The sequence below is a fragment of the Entelurus aequoreus genome, linkage group LG04, assembly GCF_033978785.1.
Source record: "Entelurus aequoreus isolate RoL-2023_Sb linkage group LG04, RoL_Eaeq_v1.1, whole genome shotgun sequence".
Taxonomy (NCBI): domain Eukaryota; kingdom Metazoa; phylum Chordata; class Actinopteri; order Syngnathiformes; family Syngnathidae; genus Entelurus; species Entelurus aequoreus.
The window spans coordinates 45418307-45438457 of record NC_084734.1 but is presented as its reverse complement, the minus strand read 5'-3'; the positions used below and the strand labels follow the sequence as shown (position 1 = coordinate 45438457).

General features: G+C 37.9%; 1 protein-coding gene across 1 annotated transcript in view; it reads left to right on the top strand.

Annotated features, from left to right (window-relative positions):
• Positions 1 to 216: 216 nt before the first annotated feature.
• LOC133648668 (mitogen-activated protein kinase-binding protein 1-like) overlaps positions 217 to 20151 on the top strand; it is a 55154-nt gene continuing 35219 nt past the window's right edge. Inside the window, 12 exon segments of the mRNA XM_062044965.1 lie at positions 217 to 510; positions 2753 to 2844; positions 4697 to 4759; positions 4831 to 4888; positions 6693 to 6863; positions 8593 to 8730; positions 8962 to 9144; positions 10487 to 10647; positions 10794 to 10983; positions 13217 to 13351; positions 13451 to 13626; positions 13786 to 13877. Coding sequence (XP_061900949.1) covers positions 409 to 510; positions 2753 to 2844; positions 4697 to 4759; positions 4831 to 4888; positions 6693 to 6863; positions 8593 to 8730; positions 8962 to 9144; positions 10487 to 10647; positions 10794 to 10983; positions 13217 to 13351; positions 13451 to 13626; positions 13786 to 13877 — 1561 coding nt within the window. The 5' untranslated portion in view covers positions 217 to 408.

The following is a 20151-nucleotide window of genomic DNA, read 5'->3' as shown; positions in this document are numbered from 1 at the left end:
ATTAACGCGTTAACAATATATTATCATGTATCAGCACACAAACAACACCCCTCATCCCTCCCCCCTCATCTCACGCTCTTTAATCCAATACAATTAATGAATTGTCACATGTTGATAAACTCATGAGGTCGGTCCAATTGGAAGCAAAGAGCAGGAGGAGGAGGCTGCAGGACAAGGAGCTTGATTTGAGGCGACAGGCGGGCCTTGAGCCGCCACACAAGCGAGTCTCACAGCAGCGCTAAACCCACTCAGGGGATTAGTGTCCACATGTCCCAGCGTCGGCAGGAACATTGTCCTACTTTGTTCTGAACACTCCTACTTGGGAGTCCGCCGTTGCCGGTTTGAACTTGTTGGAATTGTCTGGCAGCAACTTTTTGCATTTGCCACCGTGACCCAGCATCCTCCACCATGCCTGGAGATGGATTCACCTTCAAGAGTCGCATTAGGAACCTGCTGAGGTCTCCTTCAGCCAAACACAGGAAGGCCAGAAGAGACAACATCACCAACAAGGTTTTTATACTCTTTTACGTCCAAACTAAGTGTGTAACGCTACTTGAAACATCGACACCGGACATTGCCTTATTTTTCATGTATCACAAACAAATGGTCAACCACCTACAATTGCATCATACTAAAAGCTAATGGTTTTAATAGCTTGTGTTTAAGTGTCAAAGGTCATTTGCAACTACAATATGAACTATTTTATGCATACATGTGTCTCAAATAATTAGAGGATGCCCGATGGAGTACATTGTGGTTGTCTATACCAGTGTTTTTCAACCACTGTGCCGTGGCACACTAGTGTGCCGTGAGATACAGTCTGGTGTGCCGTGGGAGATTATGTAATTTCACCTGTTTGGTTTAAAAATATTTTTGCAAACTAGTAATTATATTCTGCAAATAATGTGCTGTTGTTGAGTGTCTGTGCTGTCTAGAGCTCGGCAGAATAACCGTATAATACTCTTCCATATCAGTAGTATTCATTGATCTTCGTTCAATGAATATTCTGCAATTTGTCGTCCCCAAAGTAAGAACTGAACTGGGCAAGAAGGCATTTAGGTTTTCAGCAGCGAAGGCTTGGAATAACCTACAATCGAATATTCAACTTCAAACCCTGAATGCGTTTAAAGCTTCTGTGAAAGGACTGCAGTCTACCTTGTCTGTATGCACATGTGTTATGTGAGCAAGTTTTAATGTTGTAAATTTGATCTTTTATGTGTTGTTAACTGTTTTTAATGTAACCTTGCTGCTGCCCTCTTGGCCAGGTCTCCCTTGGAAAAGAGATCTTTGATCTCAATGGGATTTTACCTGGTTAAATAAAGGCTAAATAAAAATAAAAGTAGGTGGCAGCAGGTAGATTGCTTTATAGATGTCGGGAACACGTCGTGTGAGATGACGAGGGTATGTTGTTGTATCTAATGCTTAAACCAAAAATAAACAAAAGGTGAGTGTCCCTAAGAAAAGGTATTGAAGCTTAGGGAAGGCTATGCAGAACAAAACTAAAACCGAACTGGCAACAAAGTAAACAAAAACAGAATGCTGGACGACAGCAAAGACTTACTGTGGAGCAGACGGCGTCCACAAAGTACATCCGAACATGACATGACAATCAACAATGTCCCCGCAAAGAAGGATAGCAACAACTGAAATAGTCTTGATTGCTAAAACAAAGCAGATGCGGGGAATAGCGTTTAAGGAAGGCATGAAACCGCTACAGGAAAACACCTCGAAAAACTCAAAATAAGTCACGGTGATGTGACAGGTCGTGACAGTTCACCTACTTTGAGACAAGAGCTATAGTGATGCATGGTTGGTTATGGTTTAAAGTCATATCCAACAATTGCGACGACTTCTTACTGTCAACTGAGTTTTATTTACCTATAAAACTGGTAATGCTTTTCGTTAGCTTAGTTTTAAGCATCAACGGTCAGTTGTAACCAGAATAATGAATATTTGTATGGGTACATGTGTTACAAACATTTGGAGGATGCCGGACGGGATACATTGTGGTTGTCTTTTGACAAGAACTGCATCATACAGAGAGCGAATCATCTTATTTTTAAACATCAAGGGTCAGTTGCAATCACAATAATGAATATTTGTAAGGGGGGGTGCCTGTTGGGGAACATTGTGGTTGTCTACCACCTCTACAACTGCATCCTACTGGAAGCTAATAGTTTTAAGCGTCAAGAGTGAGTTGTCCTCTGCTGCAAGACACAACCAGAATAATGAATATTTATTTTGAAGATATGCATCACCAACAATTAGAGAATGCCTGATGAGGTACATTGTGGTTGTCTTTGATTAAGGACTACATCATACTGAGCGCTAATTAGCTTATCATGGGTCAAAGGTCACTTGTGCAGAACACAACCACAATCATTAACATAATGTGGTAAAACTAAGTTGTGTTTTATCTTTGCTCTTTGTTCGTCTTTTGTGTAGTTAATGTTGTTTCTTGATGTATTTTGTACCGCTATCTGTGGCAACAGAACCCTGGTGTGAGGTTCAAGTCTTAATAAATCAATGGCGCTAAGAGATGTTTTTATAGATTAAAGCTTGCTGGTTCTTTTGTTGTTTTAAATTGATCTGTTTATTCAGGATGTTTGACTTTGTGTTGTTGTACTTCCTACTCAGCAGCAAGATAAGCGAGTAGGACACAATTCATTATTAAATCATGTGAACATTCTTGAACTGTACATCGATCATATTTTCCACCAATACAAATAATGTCGCTGTGTTCTTCTCACAGGTTACATTAGAGAAAGTTTTGGGCGTCACCACTTTGGGAAACAGCGGCCTGGCCTGCGACCCCAACACTGGACTAGTGGCTTATCCTGCAGGGTGAGGAATAAAACAGCAAAAAACAAACAGTAAAATAAACAAACTTCAATTAAAAAAAAAAAAAAAGATTTCACTCTGACTTGGGTTTTTTTGTTTTCATATTTTATATATTGTATCTGCCATTGCTGTTTACTATGAAGCAGGTGTAGTTCCCACTCCAGGCCACATGAGGCAGCATGCTACACACACACCGGTTCTTCCAAGTCAACTGTAACAGAAACATCACTCATGAAAACAAATACGATTATTATTATTATTTGCTCAGAGCGAACCGTTTTGATTGATTGATTGAGACTTTTATTAGTAGGTTGCACAGTGAAGTACATATTCCGTACAATTGACCACTAAATGGTAACACCCGAATAAGTTTTTCAACTTGTTTAAGTCGGGGTCCACTTAAATTGATTCATGATACAGATATATACTATCATATATACTATCATCATAATGCAGTCATCACATAAGATAATCACATTGAATTATTTACATTATTTACAATCAGGGGTGTGGAGGGGGGGGGGGGGGATATGGACATCAAGTAGTGGACATAGAGAGAGAGAGAGAGAGAGAGAGAGAGAGAGAGAGAGAGAGAGAGAGAGAGAGAGAGAGAGAGAGAGAGAGAGAGAGAGAGAGATCAGAAGGCATAAGAAAAAGAAAAAGTATCTGCATTTGATTGTTTGCATCTGATTATTAGCAATCCGGGGAGGGTGTTAGTTTAGGGTTGTAGCTGCCTGGAGGTGAACTTTTATTGCGGTTTTGAAGGAGGATAGAGATGCCCTTTCTTTTATACCTGTTGGGAGCGCATTCCACATTGATGTGGCATAGAAAGAGAATGAGTTAAGACCTTTGTTAGTTCGGAATCTGGGTTTAACGTGGTTAGTGGAGCTCCCCCTGGTGTTGTGGTTATGGCGGTCATTTACGTTAAGGAAGTAGTTTGACATGTACTTCGGTATCAGGGAGGTGTAGCGGATTTTATAGACTAGGCTCAGTGCAAGTTGTTTAACTCTGTCCTCCACCTTGAGCCTGCCCACTTTAGAGAAGTGGGTAGGAGTGAGGTGGGATCTGGGGTGGAGGTCTAGAAGTAACACTACTTAGAAGTAACACTACTTAGAAGTAACATTATATTGTCAACACCACGTGGGTTCATTTATTATTTATGTTCCATGCTTTGTTATTATGTGTAAACGTAATTAAAGGTTACCTCAAAAGATAAAGTGACCACTAGCTAGCATGCTAACTTTAGTGGCTACATCTTTGCTACAAAAACACCTCCTACTGCTATCAAACTCTTTTTTCTGACCTTTTGGCAGTAGTTTCATCCAAATAAAAAATGCAAACAAGTATACCAGAGTTTTGAGAAGAGGCAACATGCGTACACCTTGAGATATGGAGGTATGTAAAGCATTTAGAGTTTAAAATGATGTACCTAAAATAGGATAAATTGTTTAGCGCTTCTGAGCACAATAGTCTTGTATGTTGTGTTTATAATCCTTTCTCCTTGGAACAAAGATAATAGTAGATTGTTTGAGATGACTAATCTCATTAAATATATAAAACTATTTGCATTGTAACAGTGTAAGTTTGTCTATTTTGCGTTGATTGATTGACAACACGAAATTGGCCCTAGTGTGTGTATGTGAGTGTGAATGTTGTCTGTCTGTGTTGGCCCTGTGATGAGGTGGCGACTTGTCCGGGGTGTACCCCGCCTTTCGCCCGAATGCAGCTGAGATAGGCTCCAGCACCCCCCTCCAACCTGAAAGGGACAAGCAGTAGAAAATGGATGGATGGATGGATGATACCTGAAAGTAATAACTCACTATAATTGAATTCTCACTGCCTCTTCCTCATGCAGGTGTGTGGTTGTTTTGCTGAGTCCCAGAAAGAACAGGCAGCACCACCTGATCAACACGTCAAGGTGAGGTTGCATCGGAAACACAACACCATTAAAGTGTGCTAACATCCTCCTCCTCCTCCTCCTCCTCACAGAAAGACCATCACAGCTCTGTCATTCTCCCCGGATGGCAAACACCTGGTCACGGGAGAGGTGAGCCTCGTATCATCTCATTTCCACACTAATACAACATCCTGCCTTGTTTGTGTTTGCATCTTATCTGCTCTGCAATCATCATTTATTTACCTATGTCAGGTTGATGATGACAAGCACGGTGTAGTCATATATTGAGGCCAGTATATACTGGTATATTGGTGCGATGTCTCATTGAGAACATCCCATTGCAGGATTAGAACCTGCATGTTCGGCCACATGATTAGTTAGGCAGACTGTGTACCTCGTCTCTCGTTTTAGGAACGGTGTGTGGCGTCAGTCTCCAAACAACGTGCTGGTTGGTCCTAATCTGCTCGCCCAAACAGGCCAATCAAAGCTGATTAAAGACTTCTCCGTGTTAAGTGGATAAGCGGTTGCCATGACAGCAGAGACCAAAGTTCAAAAACAGTTGAGGACCCTTTATTGTGAAATAAATTATTCCACCAGCATTGTGTTCGTAATATGTACACACACAAAAATTACCAGCAGTAAATAATGTAAATAGAAATAATATTTTCCAGGGTCCAACATTATAACATATTTATTTAATTGTTTATGTCATGTAAGTGGAACAATAAATTAAGTCCTGCAGTGATGAAGGTAGTTCAAGATGTTTGTTACAAATTGCAGTAAACTGTTCAATTGAAAAGTAGTGTTAAAGGGGAACTGCACTTTTTTTTGGAATTGTGCCAATCGTTCACAATCGTTATGAAAGACATGACGACGGATGGATTTTTTAAAATGCATTCTAAATATTAAATAAACGTAACTAAAAGTCCGCTCACAGTGGAGCCAATGGGAGCTCCATTATTCCGCCCATAAAATCAGATAAATAACCATTCAAAAAGCGCCAACAATACTTAATTTACATTTTGTGACTTGAATATTTAATAAGTATTCGTGATATTGTTATTATAAGCGCTAACGCAGACAAGCTATTTATGGCGACGAAGTAATCACTTCCGTTTATCCCTATGTTTACATCATCGAGTGGTCTGCTGCTTCCTCGCTTCCCTGCTCCCTGTAAATTTATTCTAGATCATAAATTATGCATCTCACCTGGAAAGTGGATGGCTGAGAATATAATCTGACAAATTGGTACACGTAGACAGCCATTTAGGACCTGGAACTAGCGAGAACGACACAAAAAGTACTTGTTCCCCCCTGCCCCTCCACCCCGTTCTTTGTGAGAATTATTCTCCCGCGCCTCTTCTCCCGCGCCTCTTCTGCAACTCTCCAATAAAACACACTCAGATCTTCTCAGTTTCTAGCCGATACTATATAAAAAATAACGTAAAATAACGCAGTAACGCATCATGTAGTAACGGTAACTGAGTTACTGAATATAAAAAATAACGCGTTAGACTACCAGTTGTTGTGAACAGAGCTTAAATCAGTCAACAGTTAAGAATCTCTAAACAGGAAACATGACAAGGAGCATTCATTGATTCATTCATGGCTTCATTAGCCTAAAGTAGAGTCGCTTGTCTCGTCTTTATGCTCTATGCTCGTCAAGTCCCCTACTTACTCAGCGTCCTCCAGGCTGCTGGCGTCCTTTTTTCTCAACCTATTAGCTCCAACCCTGATTTTGCCATTTTCAAGTAAGAAGCTGCACAAATAGCCCAGTGATCCCTTGGAGAGAGAACAAGAGAGAGAGAAAGAGCGAAAAAAAGAGAGAGATGTGAGAAATGTGAGCAGTTCAAAGGTCATGCCGTGAGCAGCGCTCACAGAGCATAATCCTCCTCAGACGAGTGCATCTTCAGAATAGAACATGCTTGTTTATGCGTTTGTGTTTCTTCCCCAGAGCGGCCATCTTCCCGCTGTCAGACTTTGGGACGTGGCCGAGCGGCGGCAGGTGGCCGAGCTCCAGAAGCACAAATATGGCATTTCCTGTGTGGCCTTTTCGCCCGACTGCAAGTACATCGTCAGCGTGGGCAACCAGCACGACATGATGGTCAATGTGTGGGCGTGGAAAGTAAGCGTTAGAACTACATACTATCACAGCAGAACTCACAGCATACATGCATTGTTCAGACACAGCTCACTTTCTCACCCCAGAATGCTCAGACTGTAAAGGCTGTGATTGGTTGGATTCCTTTACAGGATTTCCTGTGTGTATTAGACAGGTTCACCTCCATGAGCGACTTTGTCGAGTTCAGCTCGACAGGTATTTGCAATAAAAGCAATGGATAGTTCCACCTGCAACAACACTTCTCCTCTATCATTAACTACGATTGTTCATTTGTGACAAAAGAAAGCAAACAAGTTAAATTGTTCGCAAGATTTGTGGTTGCACAACCCCGACCAAACGATATAAAAGCAGCAGAGTCCCAATTGCGGCCCGGGGGAAATTAGTGTAGCACGGTTTGTTTTTCATTTAAATTATAATGAAAGCAAAGAATACAGCCAGAAGGTAAGAATAGAGCAAAAGGGCACAGTATAATACAAGGTATTTGGATCATGTTAAAAATGTACCATTTTTAACATGATAATTTTTACGTGCACATAATGCACATGAATTGTGTGATACGGCACTGTTGATCAACACTTCTTCTTCGTTGTACTTTATAAACACTGTATGCTTATCATGTTTCTTAAGATGAGCCATACTTATAGAAAGTTTGAGTTATGTACCTAATCCATTGCTTAGTTTCATTCCAAGATAGGAGAAAAAGTTGAAATGTTGATACTACCGTAATAACCAGTGTTCGTTCATAATAACGGCGGTATGATGTTTTTCTAGCTTTTAAAAAAATGTTTTAGTAAAGAGTAATCTAATTAATTACTTTTTTGTACATAGCGTTGCTAACGTCCGTGTTAGAATCCCAGCAAGTTCACTTCAGGAAGTAGCTCCTTACTAGTGCAAGCGGTAGCCACCACTTGTACACACACACACACACACACACACACACGTGCACACAGTACTACTACTACTACAACGGGGTAAAAATTAACATTCAATAAAGTGACAATCATCAACAATGAACATCCTGTAATACCCAAGTTGTGGACAAGGAGAGACATAGCCATTGAGGCGCATTTAATCGCTTTATTAACTATCAGTGAAAACATTCCGCAGGTGCTGCCATCAACAATCTCCTTCTGTCCACAGACTACCAATGCTGAGCTAAAACAGCCAATGTGCGCGCCCTCACTGAAGTCATGCTTCACTTGGCAACAGGCACCGCCCTTTAAAGGCACTTCAAATGCACTCTTCTCTTATGAAACACTTCTCAACTGCATTCACCAGAAAAATTTAAGTTTTAAAAAAAGTAACACATTAATTACTTTCCCTAGTAATTAATTACATCTATCAAAGAATAATTATGTGAGTAACTTAATTACTTTTTTTGGAAAGTGAAAAATAACTGTAATTAAGTACTTTTTTAAAAGTAACTTTCCCAACACGGCTAATAACTAATAATGCCAGAAAGCTTTGTCTTTAAATATGTATATATTACTTTTAGAAAAAATATCCAAACTAAAGAGTATGCTGCCCTACAGTGTAAAAAGTTTAGACAAAAAGTATTAAATCAATATATACTGTACATATTAAAAAAAAAAAAATAGAAAAAAAAAATATATATATATGTATATGTGTTTTTATATTTTTTGATTTGTATATAACATAAATCTGATACAAAAATGTCAATGATAACCTTTTGTTACGATACTGATGCTTGATGTTACTGTTTGCGTCACAGAAGGATGTGGTGGTTGCTGCCAACAAGGTGTCCAGCAAGGTGACTGGGGTGTCGTTCTCTGAGGACAGCTCCTACTTTGTCACCGTGGGCAACCGACATGTCAAGTTCTGGTATCTGGACCACTGCAAGGCCACTAAGGTACTCACAGCAGTGTTCTGATCCTTACTGTAAAGTGTTTGGACTCAGTTAGCTAGAAAAAAACAACTCTTTAGGCCAAGGAGAAATGTTTGTTTATGCACATCACTGCTCTGTTATATAGATATTATACCCATAAATACAATGTAAATATGAATTGTAGTGCCTTCTGTGTGAGCATGATCTCCTCAATGCAGGCTGTATTATTAAGGCTTGGCTCTGCGATTTTTTTAGGCCAGCGCTCCCGTTCCCCTGCTGGGCCGCTCGGGGCTGCTGGGCGAACTGAGGAACAACTTCTTTTGCGACGTAGCGTGTGGGCGGGGCCAGAAAAGAGACTCCACCTTCTGCATCACGTCCTCTGGCCTGCTGTGCGAGTTCAACAGCAGGAGGATGCTGGACAAGTGGGTGGACCTGCAGGTAAGAGAACATCTAACCTTGATGCTGGATTTTAAACCGTTTAAAAGTGCTCTACTTGGAACACGCCGTTTTGTATGCCTGTAGCTTTTATGCTAATGAGATGTCCACACCTGTCTCCAACAGTGTGTGTTTCCAAGTGGCGCTGTTGTGCACTTTATACACTAAATATACAGTAGATCCCAAAAATTGTAAATAATGAATGCAACCATGAAAAGCTCCATTATAAGGCAATTTTAATACTGTAAACCTATAATATGCCTCTTACAGCTTTTTAAAATTATGTTGGACACATGGAGAAATAATTACTGGCGTACAGTATTGTGTATTCTTATTTTCGTATTCTTATACATTCTTATTCCTATGAATTTTTTAAGTAATAAATGAAATAATTTAATAACAATTTTAAATGTTTTATGTATTTTTTAAATAACAAATCATATATATTGTGTACAAGCATATAACACGTTTTGTCAAAGCACATCCTGCTGGAAAATGTTGAGAAAATTGATTTGTGAGACACGCTCTCTGCTGGATTACCCTTACTCTGCAGATGTGCCATCAAACCACTTCTGTTTAAGTTACCAACAAACAAACAAAATTATTTACAATTTAAAGCAAATAAAAGAAATCAGTTATTATGCGGGGTAGCAGATGCCTAACCGTGACTTGGCATGATTCAACTGAACTAACTTTGCACTTGCCATACATTACATACAACAACATAATATTAAGGAGTGAGACAGGAGGACACAAACGTTACCCACACTAGCAACGCTATGTGAGTTACATGCTAACATTCCATTTTAATAGCAAAATCATGCATTAGCAAATTTGCTGAAGAAAAACAACATGACTTACGGCTCCCACATCTATAGCTGACTGACGTATAGTTGGCGGAGTGCCAAACTTTATTTTAAGATGTGAAGCTAAGCCTTGGGAAATACGTTTTTCTGTCAATAGCAAGCATTTCAGCATCTTTTTTTCTCAGAAACGCAGCAAACAAGTGAGAGATAATAGTTTTTTCTCACGTTTAGTGTTCACGAAGAGGCCAAAAAGTAACTTTTGCATAAAAAGGCCTTTTCACATTTATATTAGTAATTTTCAAACTGTGGTACATGGGTGGGTTCCATCTAGTGGTACGGCACAGAATCACTTACTTAAATATTCAAACACAGTGTTACTGTTCAAACCATGTGTAATGTTACAGTGGCTAAAATATTAAATACACTTGTGAAATAAAACCTCTGTCTTGTTTTTATGAATATTTAGGCCTACTAAGCTACTTTATTTTAATGTTGGTCATTATACTGGTAAGTTTGAGAACCACTGTTCTATTTTGTAGAAGGGTGTGGCCCAGTCGCTATCTTTGTCTGAGGACAGGATCTTCTGCGCCTGCGCCGATGGAACGGTACGAGCATTCAGCCCGCTTGACCTGCGCTTTGTATGTACACTGCCACGGCCACACCCCTTTGGTGCCGACATCGCCTTCATTACTAAGGCCAGGTGAGTAAAGCTTTCCTTATTGGCAGTCATCCACTGAAAGATTAAGTGCTTGTCAAGGAATAGTGCTTCCTGCGTAACAGTCTAAATACAGCGTTGGTATCATAAGATGACAGAAGCACTGTACTCACACACTTCTCTTTTGACAGTCACTTATTTTGCACCAAGACTGACGCACGCTACCCGGACGCCATCGCAATAACCTACGACCCTGTCAGCCACTGGCTCAGCTGCGTCTACAACGACCACAGCCTGTACGTCTGGGATGTGAGAGACGTCAACCGGGTGGGGAAGGTCCACTCAGCCCTTTTCCATGCAGATTGTGTCTGGGACCTTGAGGTAAACACTGGCTAGGAATTATGTGACAAATAAAAAAAAAAATGTATATAGCAGTCTGAACGATAGGGAAAAGGTATTCCTGATTAACACGCGAAGTCCCAGAGAAGGGTCAATTGACATTTTTACCTAGAAAACACACAAGAGGGTCATTTGACCCCTAGTCCCCCCTGTGGACACTCCTTTTGTTATGAAAATGTGGCTGTTAGTGGCACACGGCAGGGGGCCACTTGAGCCTGTGTGGGGGAGGGGACCTTACAGCTCAAGCTTTAGTTCTGAGGTAGGTTGTGTGTGTTTTTGCAAGGATCAACAGAATGAAGGGATCAACACTCTGACATTTATTGTTAAAAAAAATACAAAACAAAACATATTTACAAAGAATGAAAAAGCAACTGTTTTCCCAGTTTTGGTGTGGAGGGTTGTTGCAGAAGCAATTGTTATTTTTGTGTGCCAAAAATAGTTTAAAAAAAAAAATTTACAAAGAAAAAAGCATATTTACAAAGAATGAAAAACCATGTCCATGTAAACGTGACTGACATACATTTGAGCAGTCACTCACAATCCTGGCACTGCCATTGCTCCTTTCGGCATTTCCCACATGTATAATTTTTCTGTCTACCTAGACAAACTGCCCCTAACAGCCTCATTACCAAATGACCCCTCTCTGGGTCTTCTAGGTAGACAGAAAAATGCTGGGACTTCTAGTGTTAATGCATTATCCTCTGATAAATTAAAAAAAAAAAGCTTAGAAAAATATATAATCTAGCAATTTAGGGGAAATGGTAAAATATTCCTGATTAATGCACCAAGAGTCCTGATCCAATATCAGCAATAAAACAAGTATTGGATTATATCGGTTTGCATCTAAAATCTCTGACATAAGTGCTCCAATACAAGCAGTACTGCATCGTGTTTACTTGTGCAAAGCTGGACAGGCAGTTAACATTTAAATATCCTCCCATAAGCACACAAGGTTGTTTTTCTTGTATTTTAGACAAGTCATTTACAAAACGTAAGGTGGCTACTTAGAGCAAGCAGCTACACAACAGCTAAACACACAATAGCACACAAGCTAGACATACGTAAAAAGTGTCCCTAACTGAACAATATTAACAGCACATCTGTCAATATACACCAGTATTAAATAAATATAGTTTCATTTGACTTACACTTATGAAGTCTCTAAGGCAGAAGTTATTAGAAGGTATCCAGTTACGAATGTGTCCGCATTATTCAACTTACTGTGCCATGAGCTTAACATAATTAATTATTGTGGCCACTAGGTGTCACCAAAATACCAGTTACCACTCCACTTTAATTTAAAGACTGCCTAAGTCCATTCTCGACAATTAGTCATAAATATCCCTCCATCCATTTTCTACCGCTTGTCCCTTTCGGGGTAGGTTAGTGTTTTTCATACCTACCATTGTTCTCTGTTTGACTAATTTCACTTGATCAAAACCATTCCATACTACATATATACACATATATCCATATATTAATAAACATATAAATAATGTGTAAATAAATCAGGTTTTAGCCAAAGGCTAACTTTCGCTTGTAGTCCCCAGACAGGTTGGTGTTTACATACAACTAAATAATAACATTCACAATAAAAAACACAAAGAATAGTTAAGATCACCACCACAGACTCAATAGCATTTAGGCAAATAAAGGAGAGTTCAAAAAATAGGTAAATACTTAAAAAATCTAATAAAATGACAAATAAAAAAGAGGAATGTATATGTATTGCATTGTACACAACCCGAATAAAGTGTTGCACACAGCCTAAATAAAATTTCAGGATATAGATGTGAAAATAATGTTTTAGTGCTCATATTATGACCTTGATTAAATTACCTTTTATCATTGTGTTTATTTGTGTGTGTAATAAATACTATATACTGTAAAATCCAAGAAAAAAATCTAGCAATATTTAGAATGTTTACCAAAATGTAATAAAATTATTCTAGGCCTTTGTCTCACTGATCCATTAGGTGAAAATGAAGTTGTGTAATCAAAAGTCCTTCTATAAAGAAATAAATAAATATATATATATATATATATATATATATATATATATATATATATATATATATATATATATATATATATTTGTATACATACATACACATTTAATTTTTTCGTATGTTTGTGTCAATTTGTTGCATTATGTTGGCAAACTAAATTCTACCTACCTAATTAATTAGGTGTCCATAATCGCATGCTTCCTTAGATGGTTCCAGATGTTCCTGAAACGGCAGCCGGTCTGTCTCCCGCTGCATTCCTCAGCTGTTCGTCAGATAACACCATCAGACTTTGGCACGTGGATGACCGAGCACACATTCGTTCTCGCAACATCCTCAGCAGTGTGAGTTTCGGTTCCAAAGAAACGAGACATCATCATCACACACTTCAACAAAGGTGTCCTGATTTTTCTCTGCTCTTTTGAATGTTGCTTTTATTGCAGGACCTTTTTAAGATAATCTATACAGGCGGCAGGACCGTTGCCTCGCACGACCCTGAAAATATGGCCAACGTGAGTGCGGACGGACAGTCGGCAGAAAGTAGGGCAGGCGTCAGGACTATTTGTGTCAGCCCCGATGGAAAACACCTGGCGTCTGGAGATAGAAACGGGTTGCTTAGGTGAGCACAGGATTGAAAATTGGCAAGACACATAATTAGGTACACTTGCGCCATGTATGGAGATCCAGATGTACCTAATACTGTGGCTTGTTTGTAGAATATATATTTAATAAGGCTGACCCATGTCTTGTCTTTGTTGTCTTTGTTTTTGTTGCTCAGAGTTCACGACCTGAGTACAATGCAGGAGCTTCTTAAAGTGGAAGCGCATGATGCTGAAATCCTGTGCTTGGAGTACAGCAAACCCGAAACCGGTCAGTGGGTGTAAACATGAATGTTCTGTAAATGCTGCACTTAACCACGGTTTCCTGTAGTTGCCTGGTGCATGGTGTACAAATGTAAATAATGAAATAGGAGAGATCAAAGTTGGGACAATGTATACAGTGAAAATTATGTGAAAATGTTTTCAATACTTCAGGATGCTTTATAACAAACATTGTACATGGAAACAACTTAGTAAGAAGCAAAAGAAGAACAAGGACTGAACAATTCTTGTAACAAGAAAAACACATTATATAGAACATTTCTAACACAAAGATATATGGACGCAGAAATTAAGTACAAAACATACAAGAACAAGCTAACAAGCATACTACAAACATGCAGTGATGGGCAAGCTACTTGGAAAATGCAGTCAGCCAAGCTGCAAGATACTCTCGATTAAATGTAGCTAAGCTACAGAGGAAGCTGTCCCCGGAGAATTGTAGCAATTTACACTAAAAGCTACACATAAAAAATAGCTTGCTACATCAACGCTACATTTAACGGAATTTATGTTTTATGGGCCCACATGTATAATCCATCCATCCATTTTGTACCGCTTGTCCCTTTCGAGGTCGCGTGGGGTGCTGGAGCCTATCTCAGCTGCATTTGGGTGAAAGGCAGGGTACACCCTGGACAATATTAATGTTAATTTATCTGAGAGTGTACAAATGGACCCAGTAGGGGTCCATTACTATGAACTATTTGTCATTTAGCTGGGGACACCCTACAACTAAGTTCCCCGCACCCCACAGTATGTATTTATTAAGTTTGCCTGTTCTTTGGCTCACCACTACAATGTTATTAATTTTCTCTGCCAACAGTAAAACAACAGCATCTAGCTATATCTTGACAAAAAAACAATGACTTATGTGTTGTATGGAAAAAGTTGGTCATGATTAAGTGCAGTAAAACTTTTCATGAAATCAACTCACCTTAATGTGTGCTCCTAAATTTGTGTTGGACGTCTTAGATGAAGAGAGCAGTTATGACGTTTTACAGAGTAAACAACTAGAAAGTAAAATTTTGGGCATTGTTTTCTCTAAACGCATACATTTCTCTATATATGGCCAAGGACACGCATTATTGTGGGTTTCCTGCATCTTCATCACTAAAGGAAAAATCTAATATGCGTGAGAGAATTCCTCTGCCATTTTGAATGGTCTTTCTTTTTTTTCCCGAGTCGTCAGCTTGAAGCTTGCCTCCGACTCCCTTGCCGTGATGTGATATGAGCAGTGTTGGGTTAGTTACTGAAAACCAGTAACTAGTTACAGTTACTAGTTACTTTATTTCAAAAGTAACTGAGTTACTAACTCAGTTACTTACACCAAAAAGTAATGCGTTACTGTGAAAAGTAACTATTTAGTTACGGTACATCTTTTTTTCCCCTTTTTTTTTTTAAGGCTCCCATTAATGCCCTTTTAGCCTTTTTTTCAGTACTGTTATTGCACTGGAGAATAATACAATCTGTTGATCAACTTGACATGCATTTGCATCACTGAACTCAGAAAACAATGTGGTCTACATACAACACACAAAGACAAAGATATGTTTCAAAGGGCCAATTTATTTCAGGCCAGAACAAATTGACAAAACTATTTTAAATAGCTGCAACATAATGGCACTTTAACTTTAACTTTAAGTAGATAGGATCTTTGATCCCAGACACAACTTACATTTAACTAAAATGTTCTTTTCTTTGTGCTCGACAAAAGAAAAGTAGTGAGAATATCTCCCTGTTAAAAAACTCGACTTCTGGCTTCGCCATGATGTCTTGTTAGTTGTTATGAGAGTAGCATATGTGTGTGTGTGTGTGGCCCTTTAAGATATGACAGCATGTGAGGTGAGTGATGTCAGTGAGTGAGTGGGCGAGAGAGGTGAGGGAACGGCGACAGTGAGTGCGTGCAGGTGCTCTAGCTTGGTGGATGACTGCGTCCAATAAAGTCACAAAGTTGCAACAAACCGCCGGCTTCGTCATTCACCCTCAGCTGTAAAGACCCACTTCCGGGTAAAGTGAAGGTTGTTAGCCCCGAAGTACATAGGCCCTGGAGGAACGTCTCCCCTGCGCCCCTCAACTACGAACTGGGAGCCCCCCCACCACCCACACAAAGCACGCCTTTTCTTTTCCACCACAGCGCTCCAATAAAACACACTCAGATCTTCTGTTTCTAGCCGGTAGTACATAAAAAATAACGTAAAATAACGCAGTAACGCATCATGTAGTAACGGTAACTGAGTTACTGAATATAAAAAATAACGCGTTAGATTACTAGTTACCGCCGAAACTAACGGCGTTAAAGTAACGCGTTAGTCCCAACACTGGACATGAGTGCGTGTCTGTTATGATTTTGCTTACTAGTTTCGATAACTCACCTTATCTTGCCTCTGATTGGCCAGTCCGTAATGTTTTACCCTAACTTTAGCCAATTGTGACTCATCACAAGAGCACCAACCAATCATCATAGATTTTCTCCGTTTGTATGGATGTTCTCATTAATCCAGGTCATTGTATTTTCTCTGTATTTTTTTGGCCTGGATTTGGAGACCATTTTTTCTCTTTGTAGCTTTGATGTAAGCTACCAAGCTACTGTACATGGGTCTATAAGTAGCTAAACTACAGGAAAAGCCACTTGTTAAAAAAGTAGCTAAACTACCGCTAAACTACCGGAAAATGTAGTTAAGCTACATAGCTTACCTACATGTAGCTAGTTACTGCCCATCACTGCGAACATGTAGGAAATAATATTACAGTCAATTATTAGACAGGAACAAAAACAACATGAGACCGACATGGGAAATCCTAAATAGTATAATTACAAATGGTGCAGAGAAGGATTACCCTCAATACTTTTCAGATGGAAGCATAAAAAAATGACAGTATGAACAAAATAGTTGAAAGTCCATTAATAACTACTTTGTGAATATTGGACCAGATCTGCAGGAAATTATTCTAGATACCAGATCACTTCAGGACTTGAATGATACCATAAAGAGAAATCCTAACTCAATGTTCATCACAGACATGACAGAAGAGGAAATAATCAAAATTGTGAATAAATGAAAATCCAACACTTGAAACTGCTTGTAACATAATTGAGTTTGAGTTTGAGTTTGAGTTTATTTCGAACATGCAAGCATACAACATGATACATCACAATTTCCAGTTTCTTTTCAACATGTTCGAAAAGGAGTAGGAAGAAGCAGAGCTTATTTAATCCTACCCCTTTTCTTTACATAACAGTTGCAAAACTTTTTGTTCACTTCCTGTTCACAATTTTTTCACAATAAACTCCATAAGTAATCACAATAAAAATAAATAAATAAATAAATAATAGTAAGAATTTAATAATAATAATTGGTGAAGTAAGTCATATTTCATATGATGAGATAAGTAAGATTACTTTAAGAATGAATGAATGGATGGATGAAATAAATTGAGAATGTTTGTCATGGTTCTTCTTCTTTGTACTTTGTAAACACTTTAAGTTTGAAGAGTTTCTTGAAGTGTATCATATTAGTACATTGTTTGATTGCTTTGCTTAATCCATTCCATAATTTAATTCCACATACTGATATACTGAAGGTCTTAAGTGTTGTACGTGCAAACAAATGTTTTAAATTACGTTTTTCTCTAAGATTATATTTCTCCTCTTTTTTTGAGAAGAATTGTTGTATATTCTTGGGTAGCAGGTTATAGTTTGCTTTGTGCATAATTTTAGCTGTTTGCAAATTCACTATGTCGTGGAATTTCAGTATTTTTGATTCAATAAATAAAGGGTTTGTATGTTCTCTATATCCAACATTATGTATTATTCTAACTGATCTTTTTTGTAACACCGTTAATGAATGAAGTGTACTTTTGTAATTATTTCCCCATATTTCTACACAGTAGCTCAGATATGGTAACACTAGTGAGCAGTAGAGAATATGAAGGGATTTTTGGTCTAGAACATGTTTTGTTTTATTCATTATTGACGTGTTTCTTGCAACTTTATGTTGTATATTTTTTACGTGAGATTTCTAGTTCAATTTATCATCAATCATTATACCTAGAAATTTGGTTTCGTTTACTCTTTCAATTTCTATTCCGTCTATTTGTATTTGTGTTTGACTTTCTCTTCTACTGTTACCAAATAGCATTATTTTAGTTTTACTAAGATTCAACGATAGTCTGTTTTTGTGAAACCATCTTTTTAATTTGTTAATTTCTTCTGTTATTATTTGTATTATCTCCTGTGTGTTCTCTCCTGAACAAAACGCTGTTGTATCATCCGCAAATAATACTAACTTTAAATCTTTTGTAACTTTACAAATGTCATTTATATAGAGATTGAATAATTTAGGTCCTAGTATTGATCCCTGAGGTACACCACAGGATATATTTAGCGTTGTAGACATGTGTTCGCCTAGCTTCACGTATTGTTTCCTGTTCGTTAGATAACTTCTTATCCAGTTTAAGACTAACCCTCTGATGCCATATCGTTCTAGTTTTTTGATTAAAATATTGTGATTAATTGTGTCAAATGCTTTAGTTAGATCCATAAAAACCGCTGCCGCACATTTTTTACTATCTATTGCATTGGTAATTTCTTCTGTAATTTCAATTAAAGCCATTGAAGTTGAAACATTAGCTCTATATCCATATTGGTTCTCTTCGAGTATTCTATTTTTATTTATGAAACTTTCTAATCTGTTATTGAACAGTTTTTCAATGATTTTAGAAAATTGTGGAGGTACAGAAACAGGTCTATAATTTGTAAATTGATGTTTGTCTCCAGTCTTATAAATTGGTGCAACTTTAGCTATTTTCATTTTGTTTGGAAATGTACCTGTTTGAAATGATAGGTTACCAATATACATTAATGGTCCTGAGATCTCTTCAATAACCTTTTTTATCGTTTCCATATCAATTCCGTTACAATCAGTTGAAGTCTTAGATTTACATTTTTTCACGATTGTAACTATTTCCTCCTGTGTCACATTACTGAGGAACATGGAGTTGGGATTTCGCTCTATGGTATCATTATAGTCCTCAATTGTAACTGGGTCTGGAATCCTTTCTTCCAATTTTGGTTCAATATTTACAAAATAATTATTGAAGCTTTCAACTACTTCCTTTATGTTGTCATTGTTTTTATTTTCATCTAAGAAGTATCGAGGGTAGTCCCTCTTAGTTCCATTTTTAATAATGCTATTGAGGATGCCCCATGTTGCTCTCATATTATTTTTGTTCCTGTCCAATAATTCACTGTAATATTCTTTTCCACATGATCGTAATATGTCTGTTAACTTGTTTTTATACTTTTTTTACTTAATTTCTGCCTCTATAGTTCTTTGTGCTATACATTTTCTATATAGTGTATTCTTCTTCTTACAAGCATTTTTTAATCCTTTTGTCATCCATGGTTGATTATTCTTTCTCTGCTTGTTACTGAGTTGTATCCATGGACAATGTTTGTCATAAAGTATTATGAACTTGTTTAAGAAATGTTCATATGCTTCATCAACCTCTTTTTCATTATACACATTGTCCCAATCTTGCTTTTGTAGTTCAATTTTGAAGGCAGTCATCCTCTTCTCTGTGCATAGTCTTCGAAATGTCCTTTTGTCTTCCATGTTCTTCTTGTAGTTTCCATCATATATTGTAAAAACTGGCAGATGATCACTAATGTCGGTTATAAGTAGACCACTTGTAGTGCTATTATCAAAATCATTGGTAAAAATATTATCAATAAGCGTGGCACATTGTCCTGTGATTCTGCTTGGCTTTGTGATTTTAGGATATAAACTGATGCTGTACATTGTATCAATGAAGTCATCAATAGACTTTTGCTTGTTGGGGTTCAATAAGTCAATATTAAAGTCACCACATAAGAACATTATTCTTTGACCATTGTCCATGTAAGTTGCCTTGATCCATTCTTCAAATGTTTCTATACTTGACTTAGGTGATCTATATATACAACTGATGAATATGTTTTTGCTTTTTTCCTGACATATTTCAATGGTTATACATTCTAAGATATTATCTATGGCAAATGACATGTTTTTTTACCACTTTGTAGTTCAGGTTCTTCATCACGTACACAGCTACTCCTCCTCCATTTTTGTTGGTTCTGTTGATGTAGTTTAGTTCATATCCCTCCAGATCAAAATCTATTCCTTTTTTATCATCAATCCATGTTTCTGTGACAGCAATCACTTTGAAGGGTTCGTTGATGTGTTCCAAAAAGTTCTTAATGTTGTTGTAATTTGCATACAAGCTTC